Raw genomic sequence first — 17,233 nt, 5'->3', positions numbered from 1 at the left:
CATGCTCACCATGCAGCTACGTGCAAATGCAAAGCCAAGGGAAGGAAAAGGAGAAACTGAAGCAGCAGTGAGTGCAATCTTGCAGCACACTGGGGTTCCCATCTCCCTCTGGTTTTGCAAGAAAACAGTCATGAAACATCCCCAGGGGGGTTCTTTTACATTGCAGGGAGCTGGGAGCACCGTGCTGCTTTTCAAATCCATTTTATGCTGCAATTTGCAGTGCACTCAGTGGGATGAGGGCTGGGGGGGTGCATCAGCGTGGTGTGCACTGTGCATGGTGTGTGTGCACTGTGCATGGTTTGCATGCACTCATGCAGTGTGCACAACCCTGGGTGTGCATGCACTGGGGTGTGCAGCATGCACAGTGCTGGTTTATCCATGCATGCATGCACAGTGCTGGTTTGTGTATGCAGTGCTGCTTTATCCATGCAAGCATGCACAGTGCTGGCTTATGTATGCACAGTGCTAGTTTATCCATGCACAGTGCTGCCTTGTCCATGCACAGTGCTGGCTTATGTATGCACAGTGCTGCTTTATGCATGCAAAGTGCTGGTTTATGCATGCACAGTGCTGCTTTACCCATGCACAGTGCTGCTTTATCCATGCACAGTGCTGCTTTATCCATGCACAGTGCTGCTTTACCCATGCACAGTGCTGCTTTATCCATGCACAGTGCTGCTTTATCCATGCATGCATGCACAGTACTGGTTTCTCCATGCACAGTGCTGGTTTATGCATGCACAGTGCTGCTTTACCCATGCACAGTGCTGCTCTACCCATGCATGCATGCACTGCTGTGGCCGGTATATGCATTTAGTCCCTTCGCGCACGCACTGAGGCGCTTTGTGTGCACACTCCTAATCAGTGCATGCACCCTGACCTCTATGTGCACCCCATGCCTTCAGGTGCACGGTCCCACCTCAATACCCCACATCCACACCTCCACCCCATACACACACATGCATTATTACACACATTATAACCCCCAATGCACATCCCACCCGCTGCTCCCGCTGTGCCGCTCACTGCGCACGCGCACTCCGCTCTCCCCGCCCCCCTTTACGCCCCGCCCCGTATCGCGCTGCACTGTGGGACACAAACAAAGTGCCCGGCCGGGCGGCGCGGGCAGCTCGTCGCTCGGAGCCGTCCCGCTGAGCCGCCCCTCCCCTCCCTTCTCCTCCTCCCTTCATCCCTTCCCCTCCTTCCCCTTATTGAGCCGCCGACCCCCTCACCCTGGGGGCTGCTCATCGCCCCGCCAGCTCCGCGCCTGAGGGGGAGGCGGCGGCTGCTGCTGTGGTGTTGGTGGTGGTGGCGGTGGCAGCGGCCTCTGCTCCTCCTCCGCCTCCCAACGCCATGGCCCGGCCAGCACCGAGATAGGGGGCTCGGCCCGGCGTTAGAGCGCAGGTAAGGCCCTGAGGGAGAACGGGGGAGTGTGGGGGGGTAAAGCTGCCCTAGGGACCCTCTGTGCCCTGTGGGCCCGACCCCTTGTGCCTCTGTGATGCCCCCTGTTGCGGTGCCGGCAGCCCGCGGCCTGTTGTTGCTCCCCCCCACCCGCCGTTGTCCATCTGCCGGGGGGTGCTGGGCTCAGCTGGGCTCAGCTGTGCCGTGTGTGTGGGTTGTGATGTGGGTTGTGAGCGGATCGACGTAAACATTGGCACATGGGGATGCGCAGGGGGAGAGGGGCTGCTCTGGGGCTCGGCTCTCGTGTATGAGCTGCCTAAGTGGGCATCCTGCTGCCTTCAGCAGCCCCTTGTGCTTCTTAACGGGTATAGGTGTGCTGGGCTGATGCAGCCTATGAAGTATGACCACCCCATGGGGCTTTATCCTGTGCCCTGAAGCCTCTGAGCCACCCTAATAGAGCAGCACGCTCCTTCCTCCAGATCTACGAGGCAGCTCCTCCATCTCCTTGCACTGTGAGGTTACCTGTCTGCTAGGCCTTCTGTGGTTATCCCATTGACTGTCTACCAAGAGCTGGTTATCCCACTGACCAAGAGCCCCACATGCATTTACACACCGTGATGTTTTGCCCTCAGCCCTTTGGATATGAGGCATTTCTCCTGCAGGTTCCCAAGGAGGAGCTTTCTGCTTACTGTCCCACCTGATCCCATAGACACCTCATGGTGCCTGCTCCCACGTGTGGTACTCATTGCTATATGTGCCATAGGGGTCACCCAGCTGTGCCCTGCAATTTGTGGCTGCCTTTAGGTTGCTTTTCTATTTGGAATTACTATGTGTGTTCCCATAGCATCTGCAGGTTTCAAGTTGGACATAGCTGGTCTGAAACGCACTGGATTTCTCTTCTCTAGTCATACATGTAACTCGAAAGTCTCCTGATTTCTGTCCACCTCTTGTTCCCATTCACTCAGGAATCTTTCTCACGTGTTTCCAGTAGTCTCTAGCATTCACTCTTTTCCTCACACGAAGCCCTAGGTTTGCCCTATTATCACGAGGGGAATTTCTCAGCTTTGCTATTTACGTGTTTGCTCGTGTTCTCTCCCTTCTTTTCCCTGGCTTCTCTTTAGGTGGAGGTCACCCAGCCCACCTGCTGAGCTGACCTCTGGTTTCTAGCATCACGCTGTTGTACACGGAGTGACGTGGGACTGCTCTGTGAACCCTGCAAGGTGATACTGGGTGGGAATGGCTGGCACAGGCTGCTGTCCAGGAGTCTCGTGGGGCATTTCACATGTGCCATTGAGCTCTCCTGTTGCATCTCGATATCCACGTGTAATGCAGATCCAAGGCGTGATGTGCCTGGAGAGCTTGCTTGGCTCTGAATGAATCTATGTAAGAAAGAGCAGAAGTGTTAACCTGCTAGCTAACATACAGCTCTACCAATCTAAATACTTCCATTGATGTAAAGCTGTTTATACCAGAAACTAGTTAGAACACTGTAAGCGTGTCTCCCTGGGGACTTCTTCTGTTTAAACAGCTGGTTTTAATCTGCAGCTCTTAATTGGTGTGAACACTCCAAGAGATCCCTTTCCAAGGGAGGGGAATTTCCAGCCCTTGTTTTTGGCTCCCCAGGTGGATGCTGGTTGTGTGGATGCTCACCTGTGAGGTGGAGGGATCGCTTTTGTTTTCCCACACAGAAGGTTTTGCATTGTTGGGGCTTTTTGTTGTTGCTCTTGTTTTTTAACAGGGTGAGAGAATTCCTCTTTTTGTGGGTGTCAAGTTTAGGGGGAGGAGTGTCTTCATGTCTTTCTTCTGTAGCATGTAAGAGAAGTAGTTAGCAAGTGAAATTGAACCCTCTCCATTGCTTTTTGCAACAGGAGGTTCATCATAAACTGGCAACTTTGAAAGGGGTGATTCCTTTCACTGGTGTCTGTAGCATCTGCTCAGCTGTTTGCTAGGAGGGGCGAAAGAAAATACAGCTTCCTCTGTGTGTGAAGCTGAACAAGTGCCCAAATGTTATTTCTGGAGGCTTTTTATGTTCGTGTCCTTCTCCTGAATGGATGTGTGATGCCTGGTGGAAGATGGATGGTGCTCGTGTGAGCTCACATGTCCCTGGCAGAGAAGGAGGCAGAGAGGAGGCCTCAGGTCCTTTGCACTAGTGTTGCTTTCTGCACATCTGATGGAGTCTGTTACGTGTGTAAACTTATTTCTTTATAATCTTTGAGAACATTTGGGTTTATTTCTACAGGAAGATGTGGTGATAAATGTAACAGCTCCTGAAGGCATTGTAGTTCAGTAGCTGAAAGAGGAAAACCGAACCGTGACAGATCGGTGAGTGATGCTGTTGCTGCCGGTGTGTGATGAGGAAGGAGATGGCCCTTGATGTAGAAGGGATTGTCTGTTGACATACTTCTATCTCGCCCGGTTGTAAGTAGGTTATTCCTGTTCAAATTATGCAACTGTGCAGACAGCCAGACTTCAGGAATTCCAAATACTTCAATGTGTCAAGTGCCGACTTCTAAATTAAATGCTACGGTTGCGGAGCTGTTCACAGTCTGTCGCTTGAATTATGACATCAGTCTTGGGATTGTCTCACTGAAAAGGGGCAGCGATTTAATTACTTCCCTTTCAGAAAGTGTTCGATTTCAGGAGTCAAACTAGATGGGAGATGTGCCTTCTGTGGCACTATTGCAGTAGTCAGCGATTGCTATTTTGGCAGTTTGAAGCAGGAAAATAATACTGGAAATGGTGGTTTACATAAGATTTTTAAGGCAGCTCCTTGTTGCTGCGGTGGATGCTGTTATTGCTTTGAAAGATGCAGTTTTTAGCCAATAGATCCAATTAAATAGTTGTGTACTTACTGCTATGTAAACACAGGAGCCCATTACTCTCAGCTTGCTTTGGAGTTCCAATTGATTCTTCTAATGGTTTCACAGGATGAAAACAAATGTCTGTGGAAGGTGCACAAATAAAATGGTGGTGGTAGGGAATGAACTGCAACCTGGTAACATGGCATTTGTGTGGATGGATGGAAAGGGTGAACTGTGAAGGCTGGGAATTTCATTTAATTCTCTCCTATTTAGTCAACTTAAGGAAGTGACTTAAGCTATACTTAATTTGCAGATAGTGGTTTTTAATATATTACATCGTAGAGCTGGGGAAATAAACCTGTTCATGTGAAATAATGATCCGAACATGTGAATGATGGGATAATGAGATCTGCGGAGTGTGTGTGCGGAGCTTGGCATGTGGTCTGTGACAGTGGCCAGAAGTAAATCATTAGGGGAAAGAAGCAGAGCAGGCAGCTGATGTTACTGATGGCTCTTCGGGTGGCTGCCAGCAGCCAGGGATGGCCTGAGCCATTTGGGCTGTGCAGGCAGTTGTGGGTAACGATGCCTGCTGGTGCATTTGTCAGCTGTGGATTTGCCTGAGCCTTTAGAGCAGTTTATACCTTTAGCTTCTACCTTATGCTATGCAATGAATTCCACAACTTAGGCAAAAATATTTCCTGTGTGTGGTCATTTCATTGAGCACCTCCTAGATTGTGTAGCAGGAGAAAGAATAAAGAACCCTTTTTTTTCCTCAGTAGCTTTTTCATTTGCTATTGTATAGATGTGTTCTGTGTTCTTTGGGTTTTGAGTTCTTCTCCTTTCCAAGCTGGGTTGTCCCAATCTTTTGTATCTCTGTCTGCAGAGACTGTTGTGCAGTGCCTGGTTTTGAGGTGTCTATGTTCTATAGAGGTGATTTGACCGCAATATTTGCTTTACCCAATAAAGATTGAATGAAGGCCTTTTCTTCCAGAGCAGCAAGATATGTTCTTTAATAGAGGGACCCTTCCTAGCTCATCTATAACATTCCACTAATACTATATGTAGTATTTAATGGTCAAAAATACAGATGTACTTAGTAACTATATTGAGTTATTTTACTGGATACAGATATTGAAGATGATCTTGGTTCATATAAGCTTAGCTACACTTGGTTGCTTGTTACTGTATTTGAAGATAATTAAGAATATACGTGTTTGGCCATTCAAGGTAAGAAAGCTTGCAGTGTTGCAGTAGCTGATTTGTGGATAAACACAAGGGTTTTCAGTTTTGGGGGCCAGGAAGAACTCCTTTCAGGCATTTAATTTTACCTGCATAATTGAGTCATTAGGAAAATAAAGGGTACACATAGTGCTAAAAGGGTGATGACACAATTCACATTCCTGCCCTGCTTCAACTTGCTCAGGATTCTTTATAGGCACTTTGGCGGAAAGCTGGCTGCTTGTTTGTGTGTCTGGGCACCTGACAGGTTGGCTGCTCTCCACTGCATCCACAACCCTTGTGCTCTATGAGATGGGGTATGGTGAGGTTGGATGTGATGTGGGACTTCACCTTTCTATCTCCCCTTTGCTCCTTACACAGGCTCTCCATGCTGCTGCTGGTCAGTGCAAGCTCCTTGTGCTAGAATGCTTGGGGGAGGTTGGAAGCTTGCATTGCTCTTCAGGTAGATTCATCTGTTGTAGTTAGTGTGTATTTCATTAAGGTGTAACGCTTCCTTGCTAATCTGAAATAAAAGCTAGAGAAGGAAAGCTGTCATTTATTGTAATAAAACCGAATACTTGAAACAACAGCTCGGTTGACAGGTGAGCTTTGTGCAGAACTAGTGAAAACTAGCACTTAGCCAAATTTGGCTGTCACAAACCTAATGATTGTGATATGCAGTTACAGCCTTTTGTTTCTGTAAAAGGAGGTTTGTCACTTCCAAGTGACAAAAATTAAAGCCTTGCACACAGCAAAGTAGGAGACGCTGCTTGGGGTGACAGCAGGGGGTGTGGGGAGGAGGAACCCTTCCGCTGCCAAAATGCTGTTGCTATCGGCAGCTCTTGGGGCACAAGGGGCCCAGATAGACCCGTTTTGTTCTCGGGGGAAACAAAGAAGTGGTTTATTTTCCACGTGTGGCTTCTTTCGCTGTGACTCCGGCCAGTGATCTCTGCAGTTGACTCCCTTCTGTCTGGAAACACGCCTCGTGTGCCCTTTTCTCTCTTTGAACACACGCAGGCAGACTTGGCTGGGCTCAGTAAATAGGCGTACACGTGCGTGAGGAAGCCCAGATCTGTGTTTTCCCTTCTGACTCTTTCATGGATCTTAATGCAGTAGTGCTACCAAGAAAACCTTCAGCTGTATTAGGATATTTTGGCAGGCAGGCACGCCAACCAGGCCATATTTCTTCCTGTTCCTTTCATGTGGTTCCCCCAGAAAAGGGCTTGGAGATCTTTGCTTTTGTTAGTAATTTGGGAGGGAGGTTGGGCCGAGCAGGCTTTGATGTGTATTTTTCAGACTGAAGTGCCATAGGTAGCCATGGCAGAGGAAGGGAAAAAATAGCTTTCTGCTATTAAACTAGAATGTTGCTGCCTTGTGACAAATAAAAGTGCTTTATGGATGATTTTTGGCAGCTTGCAGCACTTAAAATAAACAAAATGTTATGTTGAACTTGTGTTTTATTTCATATGTTTGCACCTATTAAGTCCTGCAGGTTGGAGGGATTGTTCAGACCAGCACCTCCTGCCCAGTGTGCTCTAAATATCACAATACATTCCACCTAATGAAATTTGCACATTAATTTTTATTATGAAGATATAATTCCATATGTCATAAGGCTTCTTAGCAGTTACTGCTCGTATTAGTAAATGAGCCTCGCTTTTAACCACGGTCTGAAAATTCACTTTTATGTGTTACATGGAACACTAATGTGAGATTCCTACAATGAAAAGTTCAAAGTGCTGGAGGCCAGAGAAAGTGGCATTTGTCTGGTTTGCTTATTCAACCATGTGAAAGCTGTATTAGGCACATAAAGTTTATACTTTGCGCTGCAGCTTCAAAAAGGCAACAAGTTAAATAGGGCTCCTTTGAAGTAGTGAACGGTAACATTCTGTTCTTTGGAAAACTGTTGCTGTTAGGGAAAAGGAGACTGGGGGGGAAGATACAGGCTGTGAAAACGGGTGGTGTTTCTTAGGAGCAGCAAATCAGCACATTGCACTGGTTGTATTCCTGAAGCTCTTCGCCCCTCGTGCTCGGCTGTGCTGCAGTTCCTGTGCTTTCACCTGGTACATCTGTCAGAGTTCAGCTTCACGTCAGGGATCTGCAAGCTTCAGTGATGTTGTAAGGTACAGTGCGGCTTAAGAAAGCACCATCTATCTTCCTTATGTATCTGTAAGTGTTTTATGGAGTGTCTTTTAAGTCTTGCGTAAAAAAGAACTTAGTGTCAGCAGATCAACACGTTGTGCGTGGCCTGCACTGCAGCACTGCCCTGACTATCGTAATCCCTTTTAATTAGCTCCTGAGGTTAAGAACTGTCTTGCTGATCAGTGCACTTAATGGATGCCCTGTTGGCTCTGCCTAGTGCGTGTTCCTGTCTGAAATGTTGTCTGGTCGAGGTAAGTGTTCTGTGAAGACCTGCACCCTTACAAGCAAGGAAAGGAGCAGATGTGCAGAGCAAAGACACTGAAAAACCTCCTCAGAGCCTTCTGTGGGTTAAAATAATCCTGACAAAAGATAATAACAGTCTGGTTATTTGGGGGGCTTTCTATTAGCTGTTCAATTTAGTTAAATACTATGGAGAACTTTCTCCAAAGTCTTCGTTAACTAATTATCTTCTAGATTGTAGCTCATCTGTTCTAGGTTCCATGCGTGGGAAATCCATTACCAAGTGGGTATGACACACTTTGCCTCAGTAAACACAGGTGTTGTCTCACTTGTTTCTCATTCTTCGTTCCTTCAGGTTATTTTCATTCAGCCAGATTTCTGCAGCTTTATCCAAACACCTAATCACGTAACACTGCTGATCCTTGAGAGACGGAAACATCTTTGTGTGTTTAAATAACCAGATCTTCAGCACTAAATATTTGAGGGATTACGTTAACACTGTGTTAGTGTTGCCAAGATTTCTGGCAGGTGCGTGCCACACAATGAGACAATCTTGGAGCAGTTGTGCCTCTTCTCCCACTACACTGACACCTTTTCTTGCGAATTAAAGTATCGGTTTATATGTTTGTAATCACAGCAATGTCTAATGGAAGCATTTTTAGGTTGACTTGTACTGAAAGGAGTGGTAACATTTAACACACCTACAACATGAGCTTTCATCTTCAATTTTTATCTAGGACAGGACTTGTAGCGATGCTTTAATCTGGCTGTAGTCATCTAGCACACCCGGTACAGAGCTCTCAATTGCCTGTCAATAGTCCCAAGCTTTTTTGGTAACAAACTACTGTCAGCTTTCAGCTTCTCCCATCAGTCAGAGGGGTCTGGTCTTGACCGTGGCCATTTACAGTGCTGTGCAGATTAATTTCCATTGCCCAAAGCCAATGGGACTGAAACCATTTAGCAGGTTGTTTCACACAGTACGACCTGAATTCCAATGCTGTGACACCTTCCGCAGTTAATAATTTCCCGTTTATCTGTGAATTGGTTGTGTGATGTGAAGCTGTCTCATGACAGGCATAAGTTGGTCAGCTGCAAAGACATCAGCAGCGTGGTTCCTGCAGCAGAAGGAAGAGGTTTACAGTGAGACTGAATTCCCTTGCCAGCTTGAGATGGGTCAGAAGAAAGCTGTGTAGGTCACATATATGAAATGGTAAGGGACAAAAGTGAATCCAGAAGTGTCGCTTCCATGTGGAACTCATTAGCTGCACAAGTGTCTGTTGCAAGTATGTGTCTGCTGGTAAGTTTAATGATTTTGGCCTTGGCATCTGTAGCCTGTTGTCTTCAGGCAGATGACTTCTTGATTCTGCTAGATGCAGGGCTTGGAGGAGCTCCTTTCTGCCTTCCAGAACATGCTTGGGGCTTTCAAACAGACACTGTGCCAAGGGTTCACTGGAAGATATGTCCTCCAAATTGGTAAGTTCCTTGTCTTGTTCGGTGTCATCACTGGGAATTATGGAGGCACTTCTGTTGCATGAATTTCCATCCTCTCTGCCACATGCTGGCTTCTACTGGATGGTGCTGCCCAGACTGAAGTATATCTTCCTATCAGCCGACTCCCAAACTTCTTATCTAATGTCTCCTGCCATGTTGTCAGAACAGGAATACTGATTTTTCTATGTTTGATGTATTGACTTCCACACAAATGACTAATTGGGAGGGAAAAAAAAGATACGTTATACTTCACATTGTGTACAAACAGCAGCTCCTGCAAAATAATGATTTAACTAATGACTTATGGCCTTTCTTCATGACCTCATGTTACAAGCATGGCAGCTCTGTGATATGTTCTGTGCTGGTTTTAATATTCTAAATTACTTAGGATTAAAGCGATGGACACATTCCCTTGTTTTTCATTACAGCAAACATTGCTTTTTTCATGTATCCAGCAAATGGTGCTGCTTTTGCACACAGGCAGCCTTGTAACATGAGAAAGACTTTGATCTTCTCACTCTGGCATCTGTAGACTTTCTGTTTCGAGTGTTATCTTATAGAGCCAGCGTAAGTGAAATGTTTGCAGCTAAGTAAATATCTGATTTATTCTCGGTCTGTAACAGCAGGTATTGTGCTGTGTAGTTGTTCAACATCCATGGTTTAAAATAAAACCAGTGCATCTTTTAGCAAACGAAGCTAACAACAATGTACGGAGTGGGTTGCAAAAAACAGTGCCTTTCCCCATCCTGCCTCTCAGCAGAGATTTAGTAGTAGTACATTGCTATCATCAGGGTCTCTAACAGGATGGTTTGATGTCACTCACAGGCCTCTTTGTTTCTGTTCAGATCTGCTCTGAGTCAAGCCAGCCATGTGAAGTGGAAATGTTTCTCTCGCTGCGTGCCAGGAGAGCAGTGGCACTTAAGGGATGGGCTGCTGGAGCTTTGAAAGAGTGCTCTGCTCAGCCACATCTTTGGAACCCACTACCAGACGATGAATAAGGATGACAAACAATTTTGGTGAGCGGGTCCTGAGCTCATCATGACAAAAACTGAGGATAGAGAGCTGAGAATTGTAATTATTTGAGGAATTTGCACGGAAATGTGAACTCTTTCATTAGCTTCATATGTGTTGCTTATGACTTCACTCAGCATAGAGTAAAACAATTGTTCTGGGACATGGAGGGCTTGAGTTCAGCATTGGTTTCTGGTCAAACCTTAAACCTTGTTGAATATATCAGTAGATAAAGCTGAAATCGTGAACAGCTGCATTTTTGCTCATTCCTAATTTGGGAATATACCCTAAAGTTAATTGGGTAGATTAGAATATGGCTTAGAACAGCGATTACAGCAGTGTTGCCAAAAACAGTATCTGGGTTTCAAATGATAAATTGCAGACATGATATATGACTGGGAGCCGTGGCATCTTAAGGAGTATTGGCACACTCTCAGTGCAGCTCGAAGCTGGAGTTCCAGTCATGCAAACCTGTCTAGGATGATCTGTGCTCTGCTGTCACAATGGAGGGGAAAAGGCATCTGTTGTTACTGCAAAGATTACATCAGCTTTCCATCATAACGGATATGTAAAAGCTTTCATTCTCTCAAAACTTTCCTGTTGCAGCTGACCTACCATCTCAATTTACAATAAAATCATTTTGGAGAATAAAATTGCTGTTCTTGGCATCCCACCACTGGTCTCAGTGCTTCCACCAGCTCTGTGAGGTAACATGCACCTACCAGATCTGTGCCATGCAAATCCGCTTTTCTATCATCCGAGTTGTTCTTTCCCCATCCACGTTAAAGATTTACATTATCATTGCTATTAAAAACATTAGTCACTGCTGTAAGTACCATCAGGGTTTTGCCATGCCCTTATTCCTCTGTAGTCATGGCATGCTACAGTTGTGGCTTCTCAATTTTAGGAAAACTTAAGGGATGTATTAGGAATATGAAGTATGTTTTGAGGACACTTCCCAATCCTAAGTAACTGTTTTGGAAGATAAGCTGTTGGATGCTTTTTCTTCTTGTCCTTTGCTGATGAATGCTCTGAGTCTGTCAGAGAACTTACAGTGAAAAAACAATGTGTGCTTTTGCACCTGCTTCTCTGTCTCCTTTATTCATGTCGTTTGCTTTGGTTGGTACCAAGCAGGTACAGATATCACAGGTCATGGCACAGCTCAGGATTTCCAGATGTGCTCATCTTTTCAGCAGATCCTTGTGATGAGGATGCTGCCTTCGTACTTGGGCTCTGTACAGCTCAACTGTTACAGGGCTTATGGGGAACTGAGCTGAATCCCTACTAATTTGCTCAGGATTTAGAGTTGGTTGTGGCATTTGTTGCCATAATGTGGTTTTGACAGCTGTTAAATGGGCCTGAGTGCATGGAGTTGATCTGTCATCTGAAAATTATGTAGGCTATTTACTGACTTAATCACAACTGTCAGCTGCAGTATTTTAGGCCACCTCTATGAATTCTGATTACAAAATACATTCTGCCACCCTTGATATCAACTTCTGGGGGTGCGGAGCTAAGATTTGGGAAGGTCTTTTGGAAGGTGTCTGTGCCAGGATGTTTTCATAGGAGGAGGTGGCAGCTTAGGAAGCAACTTGCTGCTGTGGTATCTTTGGAAAGGATTCTTATGAGAAAACAAGGTAGAGAATGTATGTACAAACTTCTCCGTTAATACGAAGAAGCTAAGCAATGTTTTCTGTAAGCAGCAGTGATGGTAGATGAAAGGAAAGTGGTGAAGTTGAAAAGAAAGAGAGAGAGAAGAGCATTTCAGCCTCACACAGGGCAGTGTGGAAGGGAAAAAACTTGTTTCCAGCACCAGGAAACCAAGGAGCAGGTCAGCCTCAGTGCTGAATGTCAGTGTATTTGCTGCAGGATGTAGTATCCTTCAGCCTCTGCTTATAGATTGCGGCTCAGCATTTATGTCATGTTAACATAACCGGTGCTCATGAAGTGACTCATTTAACACTAGATCCTTTGTGCACGTACAATTTGAAGTATCCTAGAGGAAATTGGAGTTCTGAACCACTGCATGCTTCTCCGGACGGTTCATTTCCCTGGTCAGTGCAACCAATGCAGCTAAAGGTTACAGGTTTGCATTCCACAGATTCCAATACACCAAAGTGAATGCTGCTCATTGACGTAATTTTGAGCAAAGAAACCTTTTCTTTTTTACCTTAAGTACCGTTAGACTTGGCAGTGACGGGGTGAGTTCAAGCTGGGTTTACTGACCTGACTTAAAATACTGTTTTAAACAAAGTTCAGAAAGCACTGTTGATTCTTTGGATGTGAGAACAGTTTGTGATCTGCAGCCAGCAAGCAAGGCAAGATTTGTAGTGGGGATAGTACCTTGTAATAGGCCAGCTGGTGTTGCTGGGAGAAGCAGATGTGTGTTTAGATATGAGTGTTTCAAGTCTCAAAGAAGAACTTAATGTAGCACCCCACACCTTAGGATCTAACTGCTGCTGGCAGGGTGTATCTAATAGTCGATAATAAGACAAAAAGAAGTGTCATTTTGCATTGACACTGCACAGATGTCAGACTTGAGGTGAAGTTGTTCTGTCTCAGCCCTTTATTCTCTTTCATCACTATGATTTACTGTAGTTGTAGAGATGCGCTCTGCAAATAAAAGATTAAAAAGGAGAATTGAACCCCTCTGTGACCTGTGTGGGCTTTAGCATGCCCATCTTTTCATGTGGGAAATACTTTCATCTTGTTTAAATTACCTTCCAAAAGCATTTGACGTTTTCACTAGCTTCTGAGCTCCAGGTAACTGATGTCATTTCCCCATCCCAGCCCACCTCTTCAGATTGTTCTGCAAATAACATGCATATGCATACAGAATCCTTTGGCAGCACTGCAGCCTGTGTAAGAGCCACTTGTTTGAATGGTGGCCTGTCAGAGGGACAAGAGGCAAAGTCAGCTACAGAAGTGACTTAGAGCAATATCCCGTGTTCGTGGCAGGCACCCTGCTCCTGTAATAAATGTAAATGAATTTATTACACATCACTGCCTTCCGCTATTTTGTTTTAAGTTCTGTAACCAGATCAAGGTCAAGGAAGCAAAAGATGAAAGGGAAAGGAAGCCTGAAGAGGGAGAGGCGGGCAGGAAGGGGAAGCGGGACAAGCAGTGGTTCCGAGGGGAGCCAGAAGGAGGTGAGCAGAATAGAGCTCTCAGAAGGGAGGGATGAGCATTACTCATTCAGATGAATGGAGAAGGAAGATGCTTGTTGGTCTTCCAGGCATTTAAGAATTGGGAGGATTGCTTGCTTAAACTTTTCTCTTTGTTTCCCATTACATATTGGTGCTATTTCCAAATGCCAGGTCTGTTGTTGGTAATCCTTGTTCATGTGTTTATCTTTTCAAACCCAGTTCCTGAGTGGTGGTTCTGGGCTTCTGAGGTGCCAACGTGCTGCTGTAGCTACTCAGGAATTCAGAAGGAATGGTATCCTAAGGCCATTCTAGAATATGCTGTTACAAGATTTTACTGCAGAGTTTTGGTCTGAGATCAATTAAACATGATTTTCATTTGATTCGTGCTGGAGATCAAACAGTCTGGATCTTCAGAAGCCTCTTGAGGTCAATATGTTTTCTTTGACTGAGGAGTGTTTTGCTTGTGCTTAACTTCTTTCACAGTAGTGTGAAATTTCATTTCAAATCCAAACGGTGTTTATAGTTTCACTCGAGCTTTATATATATAAAGTGTTGGTCTGTTCTCTAGAATAGCTATTTTTCCTCTATGTGAGAGGGTTTGCAGTATCAAAAGTGAAATCAAAGAGACAAGAAGCCGTGTAGAACAGGGTAGGCTCTGACAGCTGCCATTGAAATACGTGCTGAGATTTGTGGTAGGTTGTTCCAAATTTGCAGTGCTCTTTGTATCTGTAAAGCTGCTCACAAGCAGTTTGCAAGAGTGATGCAGCTTTGTATACGTGTAAGGGGAGAGCAAAGGATGATGTGAATAAGCTGACTGACTCCAGGAAATAATCAGATCCAATTATGTTACTGATGTTCAACCACCAACTTTACCAGATGATATTTCTGTATCATGTTAATTGTGTGAGTCACATAGAACACAGAAGACTGCAATGGAAGCTTGGGGGCCTTAAGAAGGTTTAACATTACAGCTTGTTTTTCCTTTACAGTGGAATAATTCAAAAACAGTGTGAGTGAACATATGAACTTAGTTAGGGTTATTTTTCATATACGTGTCTATCCTCTGCTAATAGAGGCAGCTTTGGTTGCACAGATGTTCCCATGCAGGGGCAGGAGATGTCTGGGCTTACTGCACCTAGCATGGCACAGTGTTTTTCTGTATTGTAGAGGAACTAAGTTGTGGGTCACCTTCATCAAAGCAGAGGCACTGAGGTTTGGGATACAGATGCAGCTTAAAACTCTACTCGACTGTGGGGCATACGGTCCCTTCTGGTCCTTCAGGACATTGCCCAAACCCCATGCATGTGCTTCTACACATGGAAGAGAATTGGTCCCTAAGAAGGCAGCTTGGGGTTTTATTGTAAGAAAGTTGTACTTTTTGTTTATTTTTCATGTACGTAAAGGAGCTTTAGGCAATCAGTCCCTGCCCTACAGCAGGAAAGCAGAGCTATTGGCAACAGTTACTTTGGGTTTACTAGTTTGAACTCTGCCCCCTGAAAATTCATGCTATAGTTTCTCTAAAACTCTTTTGCTATTAAATACCTTCTCTGGGATATTTGCCTGCTCCTTCACACTTGTAAGTGGACCAATAAAACGTCTATTCTACTTAAAAGAACAACGTGACAAATTCTCCCAGGTTTAAGAGCTGTGAGCAATAGTTTCCTGAGTCCAGAAAATCAAAACAGGGATTTTTTACACAGATGATGGTTTCAGAGATGCTTTCATCTCAGTGTTCGATACTTGTATTTCTTTCAGCTGTGAAGGGAGTTTGTTTTGACTCGACAGTAGCAGAAACGTGGAAGATGATATTAGAGATAGACTGCAAATAATTTTGTCTGCGTTTTTAAGTAAGTAATTGCATTTCTGTAGAGTTAATCCACTGTACAGTCTGGATCTTGAAAGAAAGAGTGACCCTAGAGAATTCTGCTGAATATTCTGCGTACAGTCTTGTAATCATGAAGCCACTTCTGCTTCCAGAAATGAAAGTGACAGCTTTTCTCTTTGTTTTAGGGCTACCCGTGATCTCTCATATGTGGAAAGAACGCTGGCAGAAAGGTGAAAAAATGGGTGTTAAAACATTCACTCATAATTCCCCTGCTCACAGTCAGGAGATGCTTGGAAAGCTAAACATGCTCCGCAATGATGGGCATTTCTGTGACATCACCATTCGCGTCCAGGACAAAATCTTTAGGGCTCACAAGGTGGTGTTGGCAGCCTGCAGTGACTTCTTCCGTTCCAAACTGGTTGGTCAAGCAGAAGATGAGAGCAAGAGTGTGCTGGACCTGCACCACGTGACAGTGACTGGTTTTATTCCTCTTCTGGAGTACGCTTACACAGCGACGTTATCCATTAATACAGAAAACATCATTGATGTGCTGGCAGCAGCCAGCTATATGCAAATGTTCAGTGTTGCTAGCACGTGCTCGGAGTTCATGAAGTCGAGCATCTTATGGAATACACCCAACAGCCAGCAAGAGAAAGTGCTGGATGCAGGGCAGGAGAATAATGCATTCTGCAATTTCACTTCCCGAGATGGCAGCCTTTCTCCCGTTTCTTCTGAATGCAGCGTAGTGGAAAGAGCCATTCCTGTTTGCCGAGAGTCACGAAGGAAGCGCAAAAGCTACATAGTTATGTCTCCTGAGAGCCCTGTCAAGTGTAACACACAAACAAGTTCCCCCCAAGTGCTGAATCCTTCAACTTCTTACCCAGAGTCCAGAAATCAGCCCGTAGACTCCTCCTTAGCTTTTCCGTGGACTTTTCCTTTTGGGATTGATCGAAGGCTTCAGTCTGAGAAAGTGAAGCAGGTGGAGAACTCAAGGACTTTGGACATGCCCGGCCCCTCGGAGTCAAACAGGAGAATTGCAGATTATGTGACGTGTGAGAGCACAAAAGCCAACTCGCCCCTTGTGATCGAAGAAGACGTGCGTGTCAAAGTGGAGAGGTTAAGCGATGAGGAGGTGCACGAGGAAGTATCGCAGCCCGTCAGTGCATCCCAGAGCTCTCTGAGTGACCAGCAGACAGTCCCAGGAAGCGAGCAAGTTCAGGAGGATCTCCTGATCAGCCCACAATCGTCCTCTATAGGTATGACCATTTCTGGGGTTAGATATATGTGCAAGTAGATAAGTGCGTGTATAATAATGATAATTGTGCGGTTACTGGGGGTTACTACTTAATTAAATGCTACGTATAAACCATGGTAGGAGTATGGGACTTAGAGCTCTGGACATAACTGAAGCATGGATAAGAAGGTAAGCCTGGTAGTAGACCTCTTGGTTATTCAGAAGAGATTGATAACCCCATTTTACCTCTGCTCACTTGGCTGCAGAAACAGAAATCTTGTTTGCAGTGGTATCACAAGGCATGAGCTCAGTTAAATTGTATCACCAAATTTGAAAGGCTTATGGCTTATAGCCACAGAGGGACAGAAGGGATCTTTGCATCAGCCATGAAATCTTGTGTAGTTATGACAGAGAGCCTTTGTAAGAAGATTTGCAAAATAAGTGGTGGAACACTGTCATCTTAATGTCCCAGACGAAGGCAAAACCACACAGTCATAATATTGAGTATCTTTCCATTTCTGTGGGCTTCAGTTCTCGAGTTGCTTCTTCAAGTGCTGCCAAATGCTGTGAGAAACCTTTTTCCATGAAGGCAACGTGAAGCTAGTTTTGGGCTCTTCTAGCAGGCTGTTGTGTATTAATAGCTAATATTTAAAGGTAGTTACTGTAATAATCTTTTTCTCTCTTCACAGAGAATGCATTGAATGGCTGTTAGCAGGTCAGAAGA

General features: G+C 45.1%; 1 protein-coding gene across 13 annotated transcripts in view; it reads left to right on the top strand.

Annotated features, from left to right (window-relative positions):
- The first annotated feature begins 1,077 nt into the window (after positions 1–1,077).
- ZBTB44 (zinc finger and BTB domain containing 44) overlaps positions 1,078–17,233 on the top strand; it is a 30,867-nt gene continuing 14,711 nt past the window's right edge. For 4 of the 13 annotated variants that reach the window (XM_032449116.1, XM_032449118.1, XM_032449117.1 and 1 more), the window contains exons 1-4: positions 1,078–1,404; positions 7,393–9,275; positions 10,139–10,309; positions 15,461–16,531. In XM_032449116.1, coding sequence (XP_032305007.1) covers positions 10,294–10,309; positions 15,461–16,531 — 1,087 coding nt within the window. In that variant the 5' untranslated portion in view covers positions 1,078–1,404; positions 7,393–9,275; positions 10,139–10,293. Of the gene's footprint in view, positions 1,405–3,640; positions 3,724–7,392; positions 9,276–10,138; positions 10,310–15,205; positions 15,298–15,460; positions 16,532–17,233 lie in introns of those variants that run through there. The other 9 variants (XM_032449121.1, XM_032449120.1, XM_032449113.1 and 6 more) reach the window with 8 other exon arrangements.

The sequence above is a fragment of the Coturnix japonica genome, chromosome 24, assembly GCF_001577835.2.
Source record: "Coturnix japonica isolate 7356 chromosome 24, Coturnix japonica 2.1, whole genome shotgun sequence".
Classification (NCBI taxonomy): domain Eukaryota; kingdom Metazoa; phylum Chordata; class Aves; order Galliformes; family Phasianidae; genus Coturnix; species Coturnix japonica.
Note: the sequence above shows the minus strand (reverse complement) of the source record. Positions and strands in the feature narration are given on the sequence as shown.